Raw genomic sequence first — 19,487 nt, 5'->3', positions numbered from 1 at the left:
AATAAGAAGGCAAGGGACTAACATTGTAAGACAGATACATACGTCTGATGAACTCTCAAAGCCGAGAAAAAAAGTAGAATGACACAGTTACCTCTAAGAGTTTCCCATCTGTCTGAAATTGCTCATATATGGATCAATTGGTTGTTGTAAACAAGAAAAATAACCAATTAACCACTGATATATGAACTAACTACATAGAGAGAAGCACATGGACTTTAACGGCAAAGAAAATAATCTGATTCTTTTTCATAAAACGTTCCGCAAGACATTGATTAGTGAGAAAATTAGCTAGCCATCAAACAACAATCGAAAGTATAACCACAAAGATTTGGGTAAATTTTGTTTAAAGCCAAAATAAACATAGGATTTGTGTTTAACACTTCCTTACCAATTTGTGAATTTAGGCAGTTGTCATTTCAATTCTTTTTACCCAACGTAAACTTTAGATCATTTAAAGCTTTAAAAATGGTTGACATCTCTGTTGAAAATCTTACAAATAAAATAACCCTTTAATTACAAATAAACATAACATTTAGACTAAATGTTGATGCACCAAATATGCCCATATTGCTTGCAGCGGTCTAAAAGTAAATATATTTTCGGCCCCCTTTTCTACAAAAGTTCCTTTAGTCAAGTTGGTTACGTTTAGTCTTGAGTAAGGAATAGGTGCACGGTTCGAAAATCTAACATGCTGCTGTTATATATTTTTACTTTTCTTTTTAAGCTCATTAATTTTGTAGGCCCAATATTTTTTTGTTGCTTGCGGCCCATATATTTATTGCGCCGGCTATGCTCATGATCGTAAGTCGTAACGTCGATTAACTGAAGGAAGTAATGTATTCGGTTTCGGGATTCTACGAAGGTAACAAAGCTTTGTTGTTTTTAAGATTGTTGGTTACTAAAGCTGACACAGTTCTATAAAATATATAAAGTTACCTAATCAACTTTTTAATTAATTAGTCATCGTATGGAAAACGATTGTGAGTTATGCTTTTTTATATAACAAGTTATTTTTTGGTCATGCAACAAATTTAAGTACCTGAGATTTAGAAACAAGTTAAATATCCAATCAAAATTGTCAACAACTCAATAACTTGAATTTGCAAAAAGGAATATACAGCAAATATGCTCCGCATGTTGATTAACAAGGATGCCATGCTTGATTCATCACTAGCTCTTCTTACGTGACTAAATTAGCCATCTTGCATCACATTACAACAACAAAAAGAAGTACCATTACCCTTGCTTACCCAGCTGCTCATCATGATGACTTGAACGGCTCCATAACTTGACACAGAGATTGCAGTAAGGAGAAGGAGCAGACAGATGAAAGAGTTACTTTATGTTGTGGATTCGTAAGCGCTTGGGACATCATGAACTGGGTGACCCTTCTGATTTCGCTCAATTATCCTCTGTGCCAACCTTACTTGCTTCCCCACCACAAAGATGAAAGCCTTTCCTTCTCCTCTAGCCCCTCTTGCTGTTCTTCCTACACGTCTCACGTATTCACTGGGGTCACGCGGGAAGTCAAAGAGCACCACATGATCAACACCAGAGAAATCTATCCCACGGGAGGCTCTGCCATTGATTCGGAAAGAAAAAAGGAGAAAGAAAAAAAGGTTAAAATAATGTTCAGGCAATATAGCATCATAGAAGTGATACTAGTAACCCAAAAATGAAGTACCTATCCGTGCAAACCAGAAACAGTGAATTTTCTTCCGGCTGAGATAAGGTGAATTCTTCCATGTTTGTAAGCCTTGACCCTTGTGCAAGTGCTGCATGAAAAGGTAGGACATGCAACTGCCTTTCCTTTCTATCAACCCGCTTAAATATATTCTCAACTTTCCTACATGTCTCAATCTGCAAATAATAGGGTAGAATTTTCTACATGAGACTGAGACGTCCAAATAGACTCAAGTAGTAGCGAACAGCGGTAGGTGGGGCACTATGGCACCTTATTGCAGAAAATGATAGTTTTGGGAACAGGGTTTTCCTCCACAATCTGAAGAAGAGCAGTTTTCTTGTTCTGAAAAGCAGTCTCAGGAGTTTTCTCTGCATTATCATCTCCACTGCAGTCAACAAGAATCTGCATGGAGCAACTCAACATTGGGTAGGTACGATCAAAAGAAGATAATTCAGCAATCAAGTATATATTTCCCAATCACTAATTTTTTATACCAACCTCTTCGAGAGCATTACTAACACGGTGCACACGAGGTCCCATTACAACTTCACAATCTGGGAAAACTTCAACAAGTTTGTTATATATCTCAAGCGGCAAGGTTGCTGTAACAAACAGATACTGTGCAGTAACAGGCGAAGAGTTTATTAGACTTTGCAGGGCTGCCTCAAACTCATCGTCGCCAAAGAGTATATCCACTTCATCCAAGATGGCACTGCAAGACACGTTACCAAGATTGTACCCCATCAACTTCCGTACATAAGTTAATGTTCATCTTGTTAAATTTGATCTTTATTCAAAAGAGCATGGAAATTTTGCTTTGTTGAAAGATTTAAAGTACCATCTTAAATTTGATAACCCCAAAATTCCTTCTTTCATTAGGTACGTGAAACGCCCTGGTGTTGCAATCAAAACGTCAACACCTTGCTCTAAGTTTTCTAGCTGGGTTCGTTGTCTGAAGCCACCCGTCACTACCATGGAACGGAAAGGGACCCCAGACTTTGATATTGATCTACAGTTAGCAAGAACCTGTCAAGTATTTCATATGTATCAACCAATTGTCTTCAGCTAAAACCATTCACATAATTAAGCAATGAATCAACCTAACCTGAGAAGCCAACTCTGCAGTTGGTACCAGAACAATAACACGAGGACACCCAGGGGAGGATTTGCTAATTCCTTGAAGTTCTTCTTCTCTGAGACGCTGAATAACAGGGATAAGATATGAGAGTGTCTTGCCTGATCCACTTTGTTCAGCTATGATACAACTCTTTCCATCAATAACTGGTGCAAAAGCCAGAGCCTGCATCATGGTAAACAAGAATGGTAAAACAATAACAGTTAAGAAAATTGTATACATACACATGCACCTAGATCATTTATTAAGAAGGAAAATAAAGTCTGAACCTGAATGTGTGCCGGGCGATCAAAATTCTGTTCCTTTAAGGCCTTCATCATATCTTGACTACATCCAATTTCAGCAAAAGTTTTCCGGCTAAAAAAGCCAGTCTCCCTAGTAGCATTGGTTTTATTCCTTTGCTCTCTCCAATCGTCCATATCTCTTGCATATACAACAGAACGCCTATCACCCCAACCCCGAGAGTTACCAGCAGAGCCTTTTGAATACGATCCTCCTCTCTCGTTATTACTGAACCTTTGAGGATTATAAACCTCATCATAAGCTTTATCACGTCCCTGGAATGTATCCAAGTCTTTGGCAACAAAACGCTTATCCTCCCTACCCCTAGAGTTAACAGCAGAGTCTCTTGAATATGAACTCCGTGATCCTGCTCTCTCATTGTCAGTATACTTTCGAGGGTTTGAAACCTCATCAATAGCTCTATCACGTCCTTCAAATGGATCTAAATCTCTTGCAACCGAAAGCCTATCTCCCTTACCCCTGGAGTTAGCATCATAACCTTTTGAATATGAACTCCGTGACCCTTCTCTCTCAATATCTTCATCATCTCCTCCTAATCTATCAAAATCCTTTCTTGACTCTCTAGATTCCCTCACTTTGCTGAATCTTTGAACCTCTTTTTTCTCAAAAGATTTGCCTGATCTAGGAATAGCCTTCATAGCAAGCTTCTTCCTCATCAAATCAAGAATTGAAGATGAACCAACAAAACCTTCATCCTCGTTAAAATCCCCATCATCAGAGGCGTCATCCTCATCTTCGTCCTCCTCACTATGACTCATATGCTGCTTTTTCTGCGTTACCTTTCCAACAAGAGCTTTTACTTTTTGAGCCTTTAGCCTTCCGAAACTAGCAGTTACACCTCTCGAACGCGAACCGTTTCTTCTCCCAGATTCTACAATTCCATATCAAATCACCAAAATCATCAATCACAAAAACCACAATTCGAGGAGGAAGACAAAAGAATCAAACCAAATATGATATTATTACCTGAGGGAATCGAATCGGAAGAAGGCGGAGGAGGATGAGAGAAGCCATTATCCTTATCCGCCGCAGTGATGATAACGAATCCGTCGTCGGTGGAATCGTCGTAAGAGCTCGAAGTTTCCAACGGCCGCCGAGTGAAACCACCACTAGATACCACTCCTCCGCCTCCGCGGTTACGAAACAATCGCACAATCTCACTCCGATTACAGATATTATTATTATTCCTCGCCGGAAAATTAAAACACGGTGGTGGAGCTCTCGCCAACATCTCTCCCTCTCCCTCTTACCACCAAGTATCTCGTCTCTTCTTCCTTTGGTCTCTCCTCCTCTATAACACTTCTTCTAAAGCTAAGCAGAGAGTAGAGTGGGAAAATAAAATAAACGGTAAAGGTGTAGAGAAGATTCGAGATAAGGCCATATGAGAGAGACGACATTACCCAAACCCAAAAGAAAAAGAAAAAAAATGAAAAAAAAGTCAAACTAAATATTTGACTTATATTTCAATTAGGAAACTAAATTTACCTAATCTCTCTCTCATTATAAATACCACACTACTAAACTCCTCTTTAACAACGATTGCAGCTTCTGTTTTCTCTGCTGTGTTAGAGATCGCTTCATTCATTCATCATGTCTCAAACAAATCAGCCTAATAAGATCTTTGTTGGGAATTTAACATGGAGAACAACATCAGAGGATTTGAAAACACACTTCGAACAATTCGGAGAAGTGATTGATGCTAACGTTGTTTGTGAAACTTATCCTGTACGATCCAAAGGCTATGGTTTTGTAAGTACCTTCTTTTTTCCCTAATTCTGTTTCATAATGATGAACAATTTATTTTACAATTTGCATGCTTCTTGTGAATTACATTCTCATGTTTGGTTTGATATATCTTTTAAAAGTATATTTGTTGTTGTGAGCCTTGGGACTATGCTCACGTTTGTTTGTATGTATAATACGATTTTTTCTTCTAATTTATTGTGATAGATATCCTTTGAACAAAGACGTACGTGTTCTCTGTAGGTTAAAATTTGTAAAACGTTTGTATATATGATATTTAATGCTAGAGATATCATTAGGGTTTTTTTTGCTAATATCCAATCACTTTTTTTTTAAACACTTCGTTTATATTTCTCATAAGAATTTCGTTTATATTGGAGTATATATTCTCATGTTTTTTCTGTACTTCTATATATTCAATGCTTTTGATGTTTTCTAATCTCAAAAATTTTACACTATTTATAAAAATTTGTTTTGTTTTTTGGGGATTTGAAAATTTAGGTTACTTTTAAAGAGACAGAGTCTGCTGTTAGAGCTCTAGAAAATCCGACCCCGGTCATTGATGAGAGAACAACCAATTGCAATTTGGCTACTCGTGGTGGTGCAAAGAAAAACATGAACCTTCCTAACCAAAATGGTTTATTCTATTTTTAATTCGAGTTTTTTTTTTTCTGTAGCGAAAATTTCTCAAATAAATTTGTGTTTTCCATATTTTTAAAATTTTCAGGATCGTTAAATCAGGTGAGACCACCACATCAATATCAGCAACCACCTCCATTTTGTCTTCCCCCTGTCTGGTAAGTTCGATATAAGTTTGTTTAAAACTGAATATTGTTTTCATCTAATTTCTTTGGATTTATCTTTTTTAATATGTACAGGCCGGATACGGTTAGAGGATGCTATCTCTACTCGTTTCACAATCCATACACGTATAGTCCATATTATAATTTTTACCCAACACCAACACCAACACGAACAGACATGGTTAGAACTTATATTTCCATATAGTATATATTGTGTTTTTGATTAACTCTTTTCAAATTTTACTAATGGTGTATCTGCGGATTTGTTGCTCATATGGTTTACCATTCATGACGCAGTGGCATCAGCCAAACCCACGACATGCCGTCACTTTTTCAAATCAGAGATCATCGTTTCGATGTGTTGAAGTTAACAATGAAACTGATGGAGAAGCTGTATCTCAAAGATCATCGGTTCGGATTGAAAGTGTTAGCGAAACTGATCAGAAAATTATCGCGGATGCTGCGCACCATGACAATGAAGAGGCGGTTACAAAACCAGATGTTGATCAACAAACGGTAGAAAGCATGTGTGAACAAAGACATGACACCAAACAAGACGAAGATGTAACAATAGAGCTTGACAACGGAATTGAGGTTACACACCAAGACGAGAGAGTCGTTGAATATGTAGTTGAAGAAACTCCATAATTAAACGATGTTGGTCATGTAAACAATGGTGAAAAGAGACACGAGAAACAAACCACATTTGCATTACCATCAAACTTTTTTTTCTTCTTCTATTAATTAACTACTGTTATTTAGTACGATACTTTTTTATTATCCAATATTTACTCTAGACTCTAGTTAGTACATAATTAATAGCATTATGGAGGGGTTATATACGCATGCACATATATATTAAGGTATGGAACCTAACTAGTTATGTAGTAGTTTCTCGTCTTTTTTTTTGGTAAGTTAGTAGTTTCTCGTCTTTTGTATTCGGTATATATGCTGAGTTAACAAATTTGATATATATTTTCCGTGGGTAGTTCCCTTTTCTAGAGATAGAATGATGGGCACACATTAAAAGTAGGAGTTTTATGTACGTTGAGATGTACTTTGGGATTTGGTTCTTGCTCCTTTGCTTGACCTTACGGACCATCTTAGGTACTATTAATCTAAGCCAGCGCAATATATACTTTTGGCGAGGAATCGAATGTAGCTATATAAATTGGAATATAGCAAAGTTACTTATTACTCTAGATTGTACGTATCGTCTAATCATATGATTTTCTTTTTCATCAAGAGAATTTAAGGTCATGTGAAGTACAAACTTTATTTTGATAACAGCAAATATTATATTTTCTCATCATATAAACAAAGAGAAGGGTAAAATATTTAAAGTAAAAGCCGTAGGACATGTTCCCAAAAGGTTTAAAAACAAAAAAAAAAAAAAAATCCAAAGGCGAGAAACTTGGGAGAAGGTAAGAATTTTAGAAAGGGTAAGAAAGTGACTAAGCCTATATATAGAAATAGAATGGTGGATACTTAACCACCAAGGAGTGCTTTCAAGCTGGCTTAAAGTTGGTGGTACAAAATACTACTAGAAAAAGGAGCTAGACACACCGCACATGGATTATTAGTAAACACAAATATCTTCTTTCTTCTTCTCGATTATAAGCATATCGAGCTCTGACTGATTCTTTCGTTGCTTTTGTATCGATTCGTGCCTAGCTACAAAAGCTTCTTCTTTCTACGTACCATATATTCGTTTTCCTTTTCCAAAAGTTTTGTATTATAAAGAAGTGAGTTTTGATTTCGATTATATGGTGCATATCGTCTTATAATAAGAACGGCTGATTATTTGGCCAACTTATACCTCTTCAACTTTGTCTAGTGAAGTCACAAATTATCCAAAAATCATAGTAAATAAATGTAATTAAATAGTGAATTTTGTTAACAAAAGGGAGTATATTATCAGATTATATTGGTTTTATTAAAAATCATCCCGTAGATCTATTCCCTATCGAAGTTTAACCTCGAGAACAAATTTTCTTGGTTTCCAAGATAACCTTTTTTTAGAAAAGATGGTCCTATCTAAAATATATAACTTTCGGTTTAAGACTAGTGTTGACCAATCGGATACATACTAATTTCTCTCACCGATACTTGTACATGCATTACAATCAATCTTCTCATTAACAGCTTTATGTAAACTCTATGTGAATTATTTACTATATTGTTTTCCAAGGGGGAAGCTTTGTTTTCTTTTTAGTTTGAGGAGACTAATTATATAGTCATCATATTCATTCATTCATTCTAAGACGGTTATATTTGTTTTAGTTGTGATAGGTGAGCGGTAAAATCACTTAGACACGGGTAAAGTGGAAAATTACGCATTTAAAGTTATCTTAAGACGGCCAACCGGTTGGATACTTTAGTTCCACCAAAACATAGCAAAAGTGTAAATATGCATTGTATGCAATGATATAACGTATTGTATATAGATAAAAACACATAAGCAAACTGGACAGACTTAACCAAATGATGATTATGTTTATTAAAATCACATAGAAAACATATACACTAGCTAGACAAAAACAGAAAGAACAAAAGAAAGAAACAAATTTTCTTTCAGACTACAAATTAACGTTGCGGAGCTGGTGAAGGCTGAAAAGGTGAGAGAAGAATCAGTCGCGAGTCTCGTGGAACCTTTTGATAAAATCAGTGGATCTCCGGTTAATAGCTGGTTCGACGAGGTACCAATTATAGAAGTTGGCTTCACTATCTTCACCATACATCTCGTCATCCGTTCCTGCCTGGTTTGATCTCTGTCTGCGTCGCCACCACGCCTTGAAGCTGCCAAAGAAGCTAAAGAAGAAACGCCACGAACCTCCCATTATGATCCTTTAGGGAGAGAGAGATAGAGAGAGAGGGATGTATTTTGCGTGTATATATGTATCTAAAGCTAGATAAGCATGTGAAGGAAGGTGAGTCTGATGGTTTAGGGTTCAAAACTCAAGGTCCCTTTATATATAAGGCTGGGACAAGTTGGAATCCTAGAGGAACCATGCACGAAACACCCCACCAATCAATTAAAAAGAACTTTTCACTTCTTAACATTTTTATATTCACATAGAATATATAAACACTACAGAACGTATCAAGAGATTATTTGTCGCTAGCTGCAGTTATTTTAATCATTACATAGGCAGTAGTAATTATCGTGAAAAAAAAGCAAACTTTGAATTTAAAGCTTTTGTAATTGCCACGGAAAATATAGCACATTTCAATCGTTCCACATTGATAAATCAATATTATGTACATTTTTTTGGGGTCCTAAGATGGATTCACATTCAGATTACTAAAATTACATAACTTCCAAAGTCCCATAATACTATATATATAGAGTTTACAAAAAACTTTGAATGAAAAAGAAATAGAATATATCTAAATCCGCATTTTGAAGATTGGCCACTCATTTTTTAGTGCAGGACACCCATGGAAATAAAAAAAGGTGTTTATTTATTTTTCATTTTTTTTGTTTTTCATTGTTTATTATCGAGGTTAAGATGAATTTTCAAACTCCCTTAGTAAATTATCTGTTCTATTTTATTTTACTAGTATCAATATATCTAGTTAAGTTCATCTTGGTGCAACGTTGTTGTTTGACAAAATCGTTTGCGTTTGCGTTTTTTTTGTCACACCAATTTAGCAGATCAACAACAGTAGTCACGTAAATGCTCCGTCACTTGGGGTCCAAATAAAAACGGTAGGCACTCCTCTATATGAAAATAAAAAACGGCAAGGTGTGTATTGGACTAATCCAGAGTAAGACTGTGTTGTTTGGTCATCTCGAGGTCAGCTGGTTGTAGAAATCGAGCGACGGCGGCAGAGACGACGGCGATGAACAGACTAAGATGGGTCGCAGAGGGAGACATCTGGGACCTCGATATGTCAACTCCGGTGACACTCGAGGCCACCGCACGAGCTGTTTCAGACGATCCTCTTCCTCTAGGTGTCTCCAGAGGCACTCATCTCTCTCGCTCAAAGCAAGTTGAGTTCTTTCACCGATTCATGGCCGCACCTCTCATCCCTTCCTTCTCCTCTATCCGTTCCAACACCGGAGATGGAGGCGGCGATGGTGGTTTCTCTCTTCAAAGAGTCCTCACTCTTCCTTTCTCCAATAACTGGTATACATACTTAAAACCAATTTCAAAACCCTAACTTTATCCTGATAGTTTCCACGATGATTGATTTGCTTTTTTGAAATTCCAAGGTTTGTGTCTCTTCTGGGTCAATTCAATGTTCAGAGATTCGTATCGGAGGTTAAAAAGAATGAAGCTTTTGGTCGAAGGGCTTCGTCTACAGCAGCTTCTCGTTTAAACGCAATTGGCAAGCATTTAAAGGACAAGTCTTTGTATGCATTGGGTTTTTGCTCTGAGTTGTTGTTAACACCAGATGATACTTTGCTTCTTAGCTATGATACTTACAAAGGTGATCTTAAGAAGACTCCTAGGGCTAAGGCTATCTTCAATCACAAGGCAATTTCTTTCTTGCCTTCTTTTTTATTTGTTTGATGCTATTGATCTTTCTCAATTTTGGTTGATATGTGATTTATTTGTTGATTTTGGAATATGGAGATTTTGGTCTGGTAGGTCAGTCATATTATCCTACAGAGCTACGGAACTAGACTTGTGATTTCCATTGTTCTGATTCACTTCTCCTTCGTGGGTTTCAGTTTCCTCTTCACAATCTGACAGCAGAGGCGTTTTGGCCTGGACTATTTGTGGATAAACATGGTGAATATTGGGATGTGCCACTCTCAATGGCTATAGATTTAGCTTCTCTTCCTGCTGAGTCTGGTCTAAGTTACCATTTATGTTTACACCATAACAGTGGATCACCCAAGAAGTTTAATTCTGATACAATGGAAGTGCCTCCACCGTCTCTGCTTCCTGGATTGTCTCTAAAATCTGCAGTCTCCTATAGGTCAAACATGGATCTCTGGAGGGGTACCACCCCAAAGCTCGAAACTTGCAAGCCCTTTGACATCTTCCTTAGTAGTCCTCATGTTGCAGTATCTGGGATTATCGGTAAGTATAAGTTTATTCGACTCACTTCAGAAGTATTTTTAATTTCAAGACTGGAAGTTTTGTGTTTTCTCTAATACGTTTTTGTGCTACTCTGGTCATCTGAATTCTGCAACTATAATATTTGATGTGACAAAACCAGTGATGCAAAAAGTTAATTTGTAGGATCTTTTGGTTTCTTACGGCTATTGAATAGCTAATTTGTTATCCTCTGATTGAAAGTTTTATGTTTGAGTGAGCACTCTGCTTAGGAAGCACTGGTCTTTTTGATAATCTATTTGGTGTTAATAATAAGTTTCATTAATAATCCCACAGGCTCTGTGATGACCGCTGCATATGGTGAAAATTCAATCAGATCGAAATTTGAGAATGATTCTGAGGGTGTTGGAGGGTTCTCTCTTCATATTCCATCTGTAAATTCCGGATTCATGGCTGATGCCTTAGGGCGAGCATCACTCACAGCTCAATATGGAAGCTTCCAGAAGAACTTCTTTGATCTCACCCGTTTCCATGCTAGATTAGACTTTCCGCATGGTTTGAGGTTTCTTACCGGTGCCACTAGCGTCGCACAAGATCTTTTAAATTCTCGGCAGCCTAGTTTAGAAGCATTTCAGAAAATCTGCCCTGAAGTATTAGTTTCGTTACAGCAACAGGTAAAAGAAAGTATATTCTGCTCTGACCAAATAGTCTACCAGACAAAAAGAAATTCTTAAATTCATAGTTTCAGCTACTTGATTCGTAATAGTATTCTACGGATTTGGTTGCAGATTGTTGGACCGTTTAGTTTCAGAGTGGAGTCTGGAATTCAGATTGATCTGAAGAATGGAGCTAACCCCGTGACTGTAGATAAGACAGTATTTGCTATGGAATATGCTATTCAAGTGCTTGCTTCTGCCAAGGCTGTTGCTTGGTTCTCCCCACAACAGAAAGAAATCATGGTTGAGCTTCGTTTCTTTGAGACATAGTATCAGGACTTTCCACTCAAAATGTCTAGCTTGATCCTATGAAGATTGTAGTCGTCTTGCAGAGAAGTAAATAGACAATGTTTGATTTTTTTCAGTTTCTTTATGTTAAACAGAAGAATGATTTAATAGAAGGGAAGTTTACATCTTGTTATAGTGTGATGTCTACCAAAACTAGTTACAGGACAATCCAGTGGAAGCTTTAAATGGTCTTCCTTATACTTGATAGACACAAGACAAAGACCATGAGGCCGTGCAGGCAAAGTAGTATACTTTGCAAGCTCCCTTCTGTCTTTGGTTTCCAAAATCATTGGGACAATATCTGAATTCAATGCTTCTTTTCCAATCTGAATCAGCAAAGCTACCTGCAAATGTGGAAAGGACTCAGCAGACTAAAAACATTACTTCGCCGTGTCAAGCATCGTTAAAGAGAACACAGAACTAACCATGTTTCTCACTTGTCTGTACAAAAAGCCTGAACCTTCAACTTCAAGCTGTAGAAGAGATCCCTAAACACCCAAACATAGCAAAGGTTATAGCATATGACCCTTTTCGTAACTTTTTCAAGAATAAAGAAATTTTACCATTTGACTGATATCAAAGCGGGATATAGTTTTCAAAGGATCAGGCATTCCATCTTCCCGTGTAGCGTTAGCAAATGCAGAGAAATCATGCTTTCCAACAAAAAGTTTAGCAGCTTCCCGCATTTTAGAAGCATTCAGTTTATAAGCACAATGGAATGCCCAATGACGCTGGAACGGGTCCATGAAAGTGTCGTTGTATATCTGATAGCGGTAAATCTTGCTAGAGGCAGAAAAGCGAGCGTGAAACTCAGGAACCGCTGCACTCATCTCTCTGACACGGATATCTTTAGGGAGAAGACCGTTTAAAGCAGCGTGGATGCTATCCAAACTAGTATAATTATAAGGAGTGACAAAATGAGCTACCTGAAGAAGAAAAAAACAAGATTGGCCAAAGAGTTTGTGGTCAGATCAAAATTTCTTAAAGAGTTCAGAAAGAGAGATTTGGGATATAAGCCGAACCTGACCCCAAGCGTGAACACCAGCATCGGTCCTGCCTGCTCCAACAAGATGCAGCTCTTTCCTTTCGAGCTTTGTTATATGAATCAAGGCTTTCTCTAACATTGATTGGATCGTTGGTGGTGACTCCTGATACTGCCAACCTGAAGCCAACACACCATTCAATTCGATGTAAGGAAACAAGAATGATAGAAAGGGTCCAAGGTAGGAGCAAAATCCAAAACTTAAAGACTACAAAGTTGGAGAAATCTTGAGGTACGCTTTCAAATATACAAGAAAGATAACGGACATCAAGAGCCATAAGAAACGTTATCGGACATCAATGACGGAAGTGTCACAAACAATTTCTTCTTCCACTCTTTGTCACGCAGATTCAAAGTGAAATTTCAAGAAAGTAACACTTTTTATCTTTAACAGAATCTTCTAGAGTCTATGATGCAACTCTAGTATAGGTAAAAAATATACTCCTTGAGGATTAGGACTGTGCACTTTTGAATTGCTACGAACTAATACACAACGAACCTGCAAAGTTGGTGCCATCGTAGGCTATCACAAGGCGCCATTTAAAACCACCAGAATCACTAACTTTAACCAAATTGTTTAAGCTCGTCATCTGAAAACACACAAATTCAGATTAAATCATGAAATAAGACTTTCTTGGCATTTCGAAAGCCAGCAGAGAAGTCGCAACTCGGAGAAAGAGATTGTATCTGTGGAGCTTACGGAGACATTCTGAGGAGACGAGAGAGACCCATTAGTAAAGAGTGAAGGAGGAAGCGCTGGTGTAGCGCAACTCATCCTCTTCTTCTTCTTCTTCTTTTTCTTCTTCTTTTTCTTCTTCTTCTTCCTCTGCTTGTCCTCTGTGTGAGTCGTGTAATCCGATGATTCTGAATTTCTGATTAGGACAAGGCCAGTAAAACGGTGCGTATGGCGATTATTTAGATCAGACCGGACCAAAATAATACCAAAGCATGTCTATGACACAGTTCTATAAAATATTAAAACCTACCAAATCAGTTTTCTTCAATTATTGTGAATTATGCTTTTTTATATAACAAAGTTATTAGGAGATATCCCGATCAATATTTTTCCAAAATTTATAATATAATAATAAATTATTGTTATATATAATTTCAAATATTATATTGTTTGAGAATTGAGACAATATTTAATTTTATGTTATAATTGTTTGGTAAATTTACATATATATTTTTAAATACTAAATATTTTAGAATATTATAATATTTTAATGTGTTTGATGTATATTACCATTTTATATTTTTTGTTTGTTGTATTTGCATCATTATTTTGTGAAATATTTTAAAGTAGAATTATTATATTTTAATTCTGAGCAAATAAAATTATTAATTTATCAACCACATAAATTTAGATTTACCAATCCAGCGATGTGGAACATTAAAACACACGTTTTTTTATCTATAGATTGAGTAATATATCTTAATTTAAAAAAATTCAAATCACAATCTACATATTTATTTATCATATGTATTATATGATAATTCAAAATAATTTGTAAATAAAATTAAGAAAAGATGATAGGAAATTCATAATTTAAAATCTTAACAAAATCTTTCAAATATAGTTATTAAAATAATAATTTAGATACTTATATATAAATTCTTACTTTTTAAAATTCTGTTTGGTTTACAAATTTTTAAAATTAATTAGTAATTTTCGTACATAATTAATTAGAAAGATAATTTTTTTTGGAGATATGTTAGTTACCAAATCACAATTAATGTTTTTCTTACATTTGATATTCTTCCATACTTGACTGCAATTTTACAAAACAATTCTTTTTTTTGCAGGTTGTTTACTTCTGCATCTGAAATTGTTTGTTCAATTGTCATAGAAGCTATATATATCTTCTCCGCCTTTACAGAAAAAGAGTTGGGGCAAAGATACAAAAAGTAGACTAATAAATATTAGTTTAGTCAATATAATTTAGTCATCGAAGTAATAAAAATTTAGTCGATATAATTTTTTTTTTGTATGGAAGCATATTAATAGTTAGATGACCAAGTGCCTTTTCTTTAATTAAAAATTTAAAACATAATAACACATGTCAACACAAACTCCAATGGAAACATTCTAAATTTATGAATATTTTGACCAAATTTCTAGTCTAATTTTCTTTTGTGGAAAACTCTATTCAAATCTTATGGAATGTCTTATATAATTTTATAAGTAGATTTACCGTCTTTATGATATTTTCCATGCATACACAAAACTCTATTCAAATCTTATAAAATCTTATATAATTTTATAAGTAGATTTACTGTCTTTATGATATTTTGCTTGTTACAAAGAACTGATTTTGTTGGACTCTTATGTGTATGCATTTATACACATATTGTAAATTTTGCTTGTTACAAAGAACTGATTTTGTTGGACTCTTATGTGTATGCATTTATACACATATTGTATACACATAAGAGTCCAACAAAATCAGTTCTTTGTAACAAGCAAAATATCATAAAGACTGGAAATCTACTTATAAAATTATGTTAAATTTTGTATGAATTGTTAAAATACTTCATCTACCAGAAGATCTTAATTCTACCATTGTTTTATATAGGTTTGTTTGTTCGTGAGATTGAAGAATATTCAAAAATAAGTTGCTGCATCCTCAAACAAGTTATGGCAACCAAGAAGTTTTCATGTCTTATGTTACTTTCATTGATGATGTTTGCTTTCTTCATCATGTTGCCCGTGATTTCAGGTAACATATATATTTGTTAAACAAGATTTACTCAAATGCAGAAATTTTCTTTAATAATTCGATAAATAATTCTCTAAACATTCATGAACTTTTCACCACTTGAGGCATTCGTACTGAAAATTTGCATGCTAAATATTAAACTGATCATTACTGTTTTACTAACAATTTTGTTAATGATTTTTTTTTTATGAATAAATTAGGACAAAGTCACAAACAATGTTTTGATAGGGCATATCCATGTCACGAGGATTCATGCAGAAAGAGCTGCATCATGCAAGGTTATAAATTAGGAGGTTGTCAAAAACTTGCTTTTCAAATTGCTTGTTGTTGCTGGTAGCAAACCGGTTTAGAATCTCATGTATTTCTCAATGATATGAATGATAATAAATAAATAAAAAAGTAAACAAATATTTCCAAGTATGATCGATCTCCAATTTAAGCACTGTAATTACAATACCGAAACTGCTAAAAAAGTCTCTATCGAGTTTCTCACGCATCGCATGCAGTGCACTGTCCCAAACTCAACAACATGTTTTAGTTTTGCAAACTGAGTTTCCCGATGGATGGGCCCAATCGTTAAATTATCCACCAAGTACAAAGATTACGCTAATTGTTAAGTTATTTTCTAAGACGTTCTAAAACGCAGCGTTTTGACTTTTGATGTCACCATTTTTTCTCTTTTGGGCCGTACGTGAAAGTTTCAAACTCTCTCTATCTCTGACACTCTGTAGAAGAAGAAAAAGCTCGGCAATTTCAATGTTTTCTCAGAACAGAGAACCCAATTCTTGAGCTTTCTGTTTTAGGTACTCTAATGGCTACTTTATAATCCTATGATTTTAAGCTGGTTCCATTCGTTAGTAGGGTTTGTTTTTATTTTCCCCTTCTGATCGTCGTTTCTGATATCAGAATTGTGATCTATATTATTCAATTTCGGATTCGTTTTTGGAAATTAGGGTTCCTAACTTATGTATACGATTCGATTTCTTATTGTGCCCACCATGGCGTCGGCTGAATTTGATTAAAATTGTGTACATTTGAAAGTTCGTGTTTTTATGCAAAGAGGTGTGTAATGTAGAGTCTGGTTTTGGTTTTTTATAGGTTTGATTGCTCATGGCCACCAACAAAGTCATAGCTATATGTCAGTCAGGTGGTGAGTTTGTGACTATTAAAGATGGATCGTTATCGTATTCTGGTGGCGATGCTTTTGCGATAGATATTGATCAGAACACTTCAATGAGTGATTTCAAGTCAGAGTTGGCTGAAAATTTTGGGTTTGGTTTGGAGACAATGACTCTAAAGTATTTTCTCCCTGGAAACAAGAAGACCCTTATTACCATCTCTAAGGATAAAGATTTCAAACGCATGGTCACCTTTTCTGCTGATGCAGGGACTGTCGAGATCTTCGTCATTCCTGAGGAAGCTGCTGCCAAAAATCTATCCACCATGCCAGCCAGTAGGTAGATGTTTTATTTTGCTTTGTTTTACTTCCTTTGTAATGGTCCCTTTGTTCTAGAACTTGTGTTGGTCCATTGAGCTGGTCGTAGTTAGAGAATTGTATGGTTGTGTCTAAGTTGTTTGTAGCTAATGAAATAATTTAATGAAACACAATTGGTATCATGCCTGAATTAGATAAAAGAAAGTAGCTAATGTGTGAATTTCTTTTACAGGTCAAGTAGGACAACAGCATCAGAAGGGGTGGTACCTGCAGTTTGTGCTGCAGGAGATGTTGTCGAGGAAGATATGACAGAAGATTTTCAAATTGAAATGGATATGCCTGATGATAGTCCTTTGCCGTGCAATTTTGTTTTCGTTGATCAGAAACATAACACAGCGATACAGCAGTGGGAAAACGTTATCACGGGTGTTGATCAACGGTTTAATACCTTTATTGAATTCAGAGATGCATTGCACAAGTACTCAGTCGCCCATGGTTTTGGTTACAGATACAAGAAAAATGACAGCCATCGAGTTTCTGTTAAATGCAAAGCTCAAGGTTGTCCATGGCGTATCACTGCAGCGAGGCTATCAACCACTCAGTTGATATGCATCAAGAAAATGAACCCGAGGCACACGTGTGAGAGAGCAGTCATCAAACCTGGTTACCGTGCAACTAGAGGATGGGTAAGAACCATCTTGAAAGAGAAGTTGAAAGCCTTCCCAGACTACAAGCCCAAGGATATTGCTGAGGACATAAAGAAAGAGTATGGTATTCAATTGAATTACTCACAGGCATGGAGAGCAAAAGAGATTGCCCGAGAGCAGCTCCAAGGTTCTTATAAAGAGTCGTATAGTCAACTACCCTTAATCTGTGAGAAGATCAAGGAGACAAATCCTGGCAGTATTGCCACTTTCATGACAAAAGAAGATTCGAGCTTCCATCGTCTTTTCATATCGTTCTATGCTTCAATATCTGGGTATAAACAAGGTTCCCGCCCTCTTCTTTTCCTTGACAACGCTATCTTAAACTCAAAATACCAAGGGGTTATGCTCGTTGCAACAGCTTGCGATGCTGAAGATGGCATATTTCCAGTAGCCTTTGCTATTGTGGATTCAGAGACAGAAGACAACTGGCTTTGGTTTTTGGAACAACTCAAATCTGCTTTGTCTGAGTCGCGAAGAATCACATTTGTTGCAGATATCCAGAATGGTCTGAAGAATGCAATAGCGCAGGTCTTTGAAGATGCACACCACGCATATTGTCTACGCCAGCTCGCTGAAAAACTAAATGTGGACTTGAAGGGTCAGTTTTCTAATGAAGCAAGACGGTATATGCTCAACGATTTCTACTCTGTGGCATATGCAACAACACTAGAGGGTTACTACAGTGCCTTGGAGAATATAAAAAGTATATCTCCTGATGCTTACAACTGGGTTATAGAAAATGAACCGCACCATTGGGCAAATGCGCTGTTCCAAGGAGAGAGATATAACCAGATGTACTCAACCTTTGGGCTAGACTTCTACAGCTGGGTATCTGAAGCACATGAGTTTCCCATTACCCAAATGATTGATGAATTCCGAGCAAAGATGATGCAATCTATTTATACCCATCAGGTTGAATCACGGGAATGGGTCACAGCTCTAACACCATCTAACGAGGAGAAGTTACAGAAAGAAATAGAAGTTGCGCAATCACTTCAAGTTTCACCACCAGAAGGTAGCTTATTCCAGGTTCACGGAGGAGAATCTTCTTCAGTCAACATAGTTGATATCAACCAGTGTGATTGTGACTGCAAGACCTGGCGGCTAACTGGGTTACCTTGTAGCCATGCGCTTGCTGTGATTCAATGCATAGGGAAAAACCCGTATGAGTATTGCTCTACATACTTAACAGTAGAGAGTCACAGGTTAATATACGCAGAGTCGATTCAACCTGTGCCGAACATGGACAGGATGATGCTGGACGAGGCTCCCGAGGGGTTAGTTAGCGTGACTCCTCCACCAACAAGGAGAACACCGGGGAGACCGAAAATGAAGAAGGTTGAGCCGTTGGACATGATAAAACGTCAGCTACAGTGTAGCAAGTGCAAGGGACTAGGTCATAACAAAAAAACCTGCAAAGCTACTTAGTTAGGATATGTATTGGTTAGTTTTTTTTTAAAGTAGATGATTTTGGATATCTCTTCTTTTTTGTAATGAAGAATAAAAAATCTCGTTCGTTTTCAAACCAATGCGAGATTTTTTATTTTCGCAGCAGAACTCGTTGATCCCATGACACTCAACTTTTTGATCTATGAAATTGCTAACTAGAAACGATTTTTTAAAGAAAATAGGAAATGAAAACGTTTTAGAAACATATGTATATATACAAAAAAATAAAACACCATATTAAAATATATCAAAAAGAATATTTGAAACAACAAAAATTCAAAACATAAATATTAAATAATTGAATTAAAACACTAAAAATATTATATATTTCTATGTATAATTAATTTTTATATTTTAAATATTTATTTATTAAGTTTTTAAACTTAAAAAATTCCGTTAGTATTTCCAAAATGGAAACGGAATTTCCAACGTGTTTTCAAACAATTTTTT

The 19,487-nt window shown here is 36.1% G+C and overlaps 5 protein-coding genes across 7 annotated transcripts; 3 read left to right on the top strand and 2 right to left on the bottom strand.

The window, feature by feature from the left end:
* Positions 1-1,045: 1,045 nt before the first annotated feature.
* LOC104764406 (DEAD-box ATP-dependent RNA helicase 50-like) lies at positions 1,046-4,728 on the bottom strand. Of its 2 annotated transcripts, none has more exons than XR_015591006.1 (8): positions 4,089-4,580; positions 3,089-3,993; positions 2,790-2,984; positions 2,523-2,693; positions 2,183-2,396; positions 1,955-2,086; positions 1,685-1,860; positions 1,046-1,578 (listed from the first exon to the last, which is right to left on the bottom strand). XR_015591006.1 is itself a non-coding variant. In XM_010487928.3 (8 exons), exons 1-8 carry the CDS (start codon positions 4,351-4,353, stop codon positions 1,341-1,343), a joined length of 2,313 nt encoding a protein of 770 aa, XP_010486230.1. In that variant the 5' UTR covers positions 4,354-4,728; the 3' UTR covers positions 1,046-1,340. The 2 variants fall into 2 exon arrangements, 1 of the variants encoding a protein (XP_010486230.1); XM_010487928.3 differs by having other exon boundaries at positions 2,523-2,710; positions 4,089-4,728.
* LOC104764405 (uncharacterized) lies at positions 4,633-6,430 on the top strand. The gene is made up of 5 exons (XM_010487926.2): positions 4,633-4,871; positions 5,367-5,502; positions 5,593-5,662; positions 5,744-5,849; positions 5,966-6,430. The coding sequence occupies exons 1-5, from the start codon at positions 4,713-4,715 to the stop codon at positions 6,314-6,316; spliced, it is 822 nt and encodes a 273-aa protein (XP_010486228.1). The 5' UTR covers positions 4,633-4,712; the 3' UTR covers positions 6,317-6,430.
* A 2,838-nt stretch (positions 6,431-9,268) lies between these two features.
* On the top strand, positions 9,269-11,817 carry LOC104764403 (protein TRIGALACTOSYLDIACYLGLYCEROL 4, chloroplastic-like). The gene is made up of 5 exons (XM_087502087.1): positions 9,269-9,801; positions 9,888-10,152; positions 10,350-10,704; positions 11,017-11,354; positions 11,469-11,817. Exons 1-5 carry the CDS (start codon positions 9,515-9,517, stop codon positions 11,664-11,666), a joined length of 1,443 nt encoding a protein of 480 aa, XP_087358213.1. The 5' UTR covers positions 9,269-9,514; the 3' UTR covers positions 11,667-11,817.
* Positions 11,297-13,718, bottom strand: LOC104764404 (uncharacterized). Its single transcript, XM_010487925.3, has 6 exons — positions 13,427-13,718; positions 13,226-13,316; positions 12,707-12,846; positions 12,248-12,610; positions 12,110-12,172; positions 11,297-12,028 (listed from the first exon to the last, which is right to left on the bottom strand). Exons 1-6 carry the CDS (start codon positions 13,499-13,501, stop codon positions 11,789-11,791), a joined length of 972 nt encoding a protein of 323 aa, XP_010486227.1. The 5' UTR covers positions 13,502-13,718; the 3' UTR covers positions 11,297-11,788.
* Positions 13,719-16,083: 2,365 nt separating this feature from the next.
* LOC104764402 (uncharacterized) lies at positions 16,084-19,216 on the top strand. 2 transcript variants are annotated; one of them, XM_010487922.2, is made up of 3 exons: positions 16,084-16,249; positions 16,545-16,903; positions 17,114-19,216. In XM_010487922.2, the coding sequence occupies exons 2-3, from the start codon at positions 16,557-16,559 to the stop codon at positions 19,014-19,016; spliced, it is 2,250 nt and encodes a 749-aa protein (XP_010486224.2). In that variant the 5' UTR covers positions 16,084-16,249; positions 16,545-16,556; the 3' UTR covers positions 19,017-19,216. The 2 variants fall into 2 exon arrangements, with proteins under 2 accessions (XP_010486224.2, XP_087358211.1); XM_087502085.1 differs by having other exon boundaries at positions 16,106-16,249; positions 16,545-16,899.
* Positions 19,217-19,487: the final 271 nt, after the last annotated feature.

The sequence above is a fragment of the Camelina sativa genome, chromosome 19 (genome assembly GCF_030686135.1).
Source record: "Camelina sativa cultivar CO46 ecotype springtype chromosome 19, ASM3068613v1".
NCBI classification, from domain to species: Eukaryota; Viridiplantae; Streptophyta; class Magnoliopsida; order Brassicales; family Brassicaceae; genus Camelina; species Camelina sativa.
The sequence above is the reverse complement of the archived record's forward strand: the minus strand, read 5'-3'. Positions and strand labels throughout refer to the sequence as shown.

Bases quoted from the DNA above. Each gene is read 5' to 3' on its own strand.
- LOC104764403 (XM_087502087.1), top strand. From the start codon at position 9,515: ATGAACAGACTAAGATGGGTCGCAGAGGGAGACATCTGGGACCTCGAT. The intron at 9,802-9,887 runs GTATACATACTT...TGAAATTCCAAG, and splicing joins CTTCCTTTCTCCAATAACTG to GTTTGTGTCTCTTCTGGGTC. The intron at 11,355-11,468 runs GTAAAAGAAAGT...ATTTGGTTGCAG, and splicing joins TAGTTTCGTTACAGCAACAG to ATTGTTGGACCGTTTAGTTT.
- LOC104764404 (XM_010487925.3), bottom strand. From the start codon at position 13,501: ATGAGTTGCGCTACACCAGCGCTTCCTCCTTCACTCTTTACTAATGGG. The intron at 13,317-13,426 runs GTAAGCTCCACA...GTGTGTTTTCAG, and splicing joins CGTCTCCTCAGAATGTCTCC to ATGACGAGCTTAAACAATTT. The intron at 12,029-12,109 runs GTTAGTTCTGTG...CCACATTTGCAG, and splicing joins ACAGACAAGTGAGAAACATG to GTAGCTTTGCTGATTCAGAT.
- LOC104764405 (XM_010487926.2), top strand. From the start codon at position 4,713: ATGTCTCAAACAAATCAGCCTAATAAGATCTTTGTTGGGAATTTAACA. The intron at 4,872-5,366 runs GTAAGTACCTTC...TTGAAAATTTAG, and splicing joins GATCCAAAGGCTATGGTTTT to GTTACTTTTAAAGAGACAGA. The intron at 5,663-5,743 runs GTAAGTTCGATA...TAATATGTACAG, and splicing joins TTTTGTCTTCCCCCTGTCTG to GCCGGATACGGTTAGAGGAT.
- LOC104764406 (XM_010487928.3), bottom strand. From the start codon at position 4,353: ATGTTGGCGAGAGCTCCACCACCGTGTTTTAATTTTCCGGCGAGGAAT. The intron at 3,994-4,088 runs GTAATAATATCA...ATGGAATTGTAG, and splicing joins TTCCGATTCGATTCCCTCAG to AATCTGGGAGAAGAAACGGT. The intron at 2,985-3,088 runs GTTCAGACTTTA...ACCATGATGCAG, and splicing joins ATCGCCCGGCACACATTCAG to GCTCTGGCTTTTGCACCAGT.
- LOC104764402 (XM_010487922.2), top strand. From the start codon at position 16,557: ATGGCCACCAACAAAGTCATAGCTATATGTCAGTCAGGTGGTGAGTTT. The intron at 16,904-17,113 runs GTAGATGTTTTA...TTTCTTTTACAG, and splicing joins TCCACCATGCCAGCCAGTAG to GTCAAGTAGGACAACAGCAT.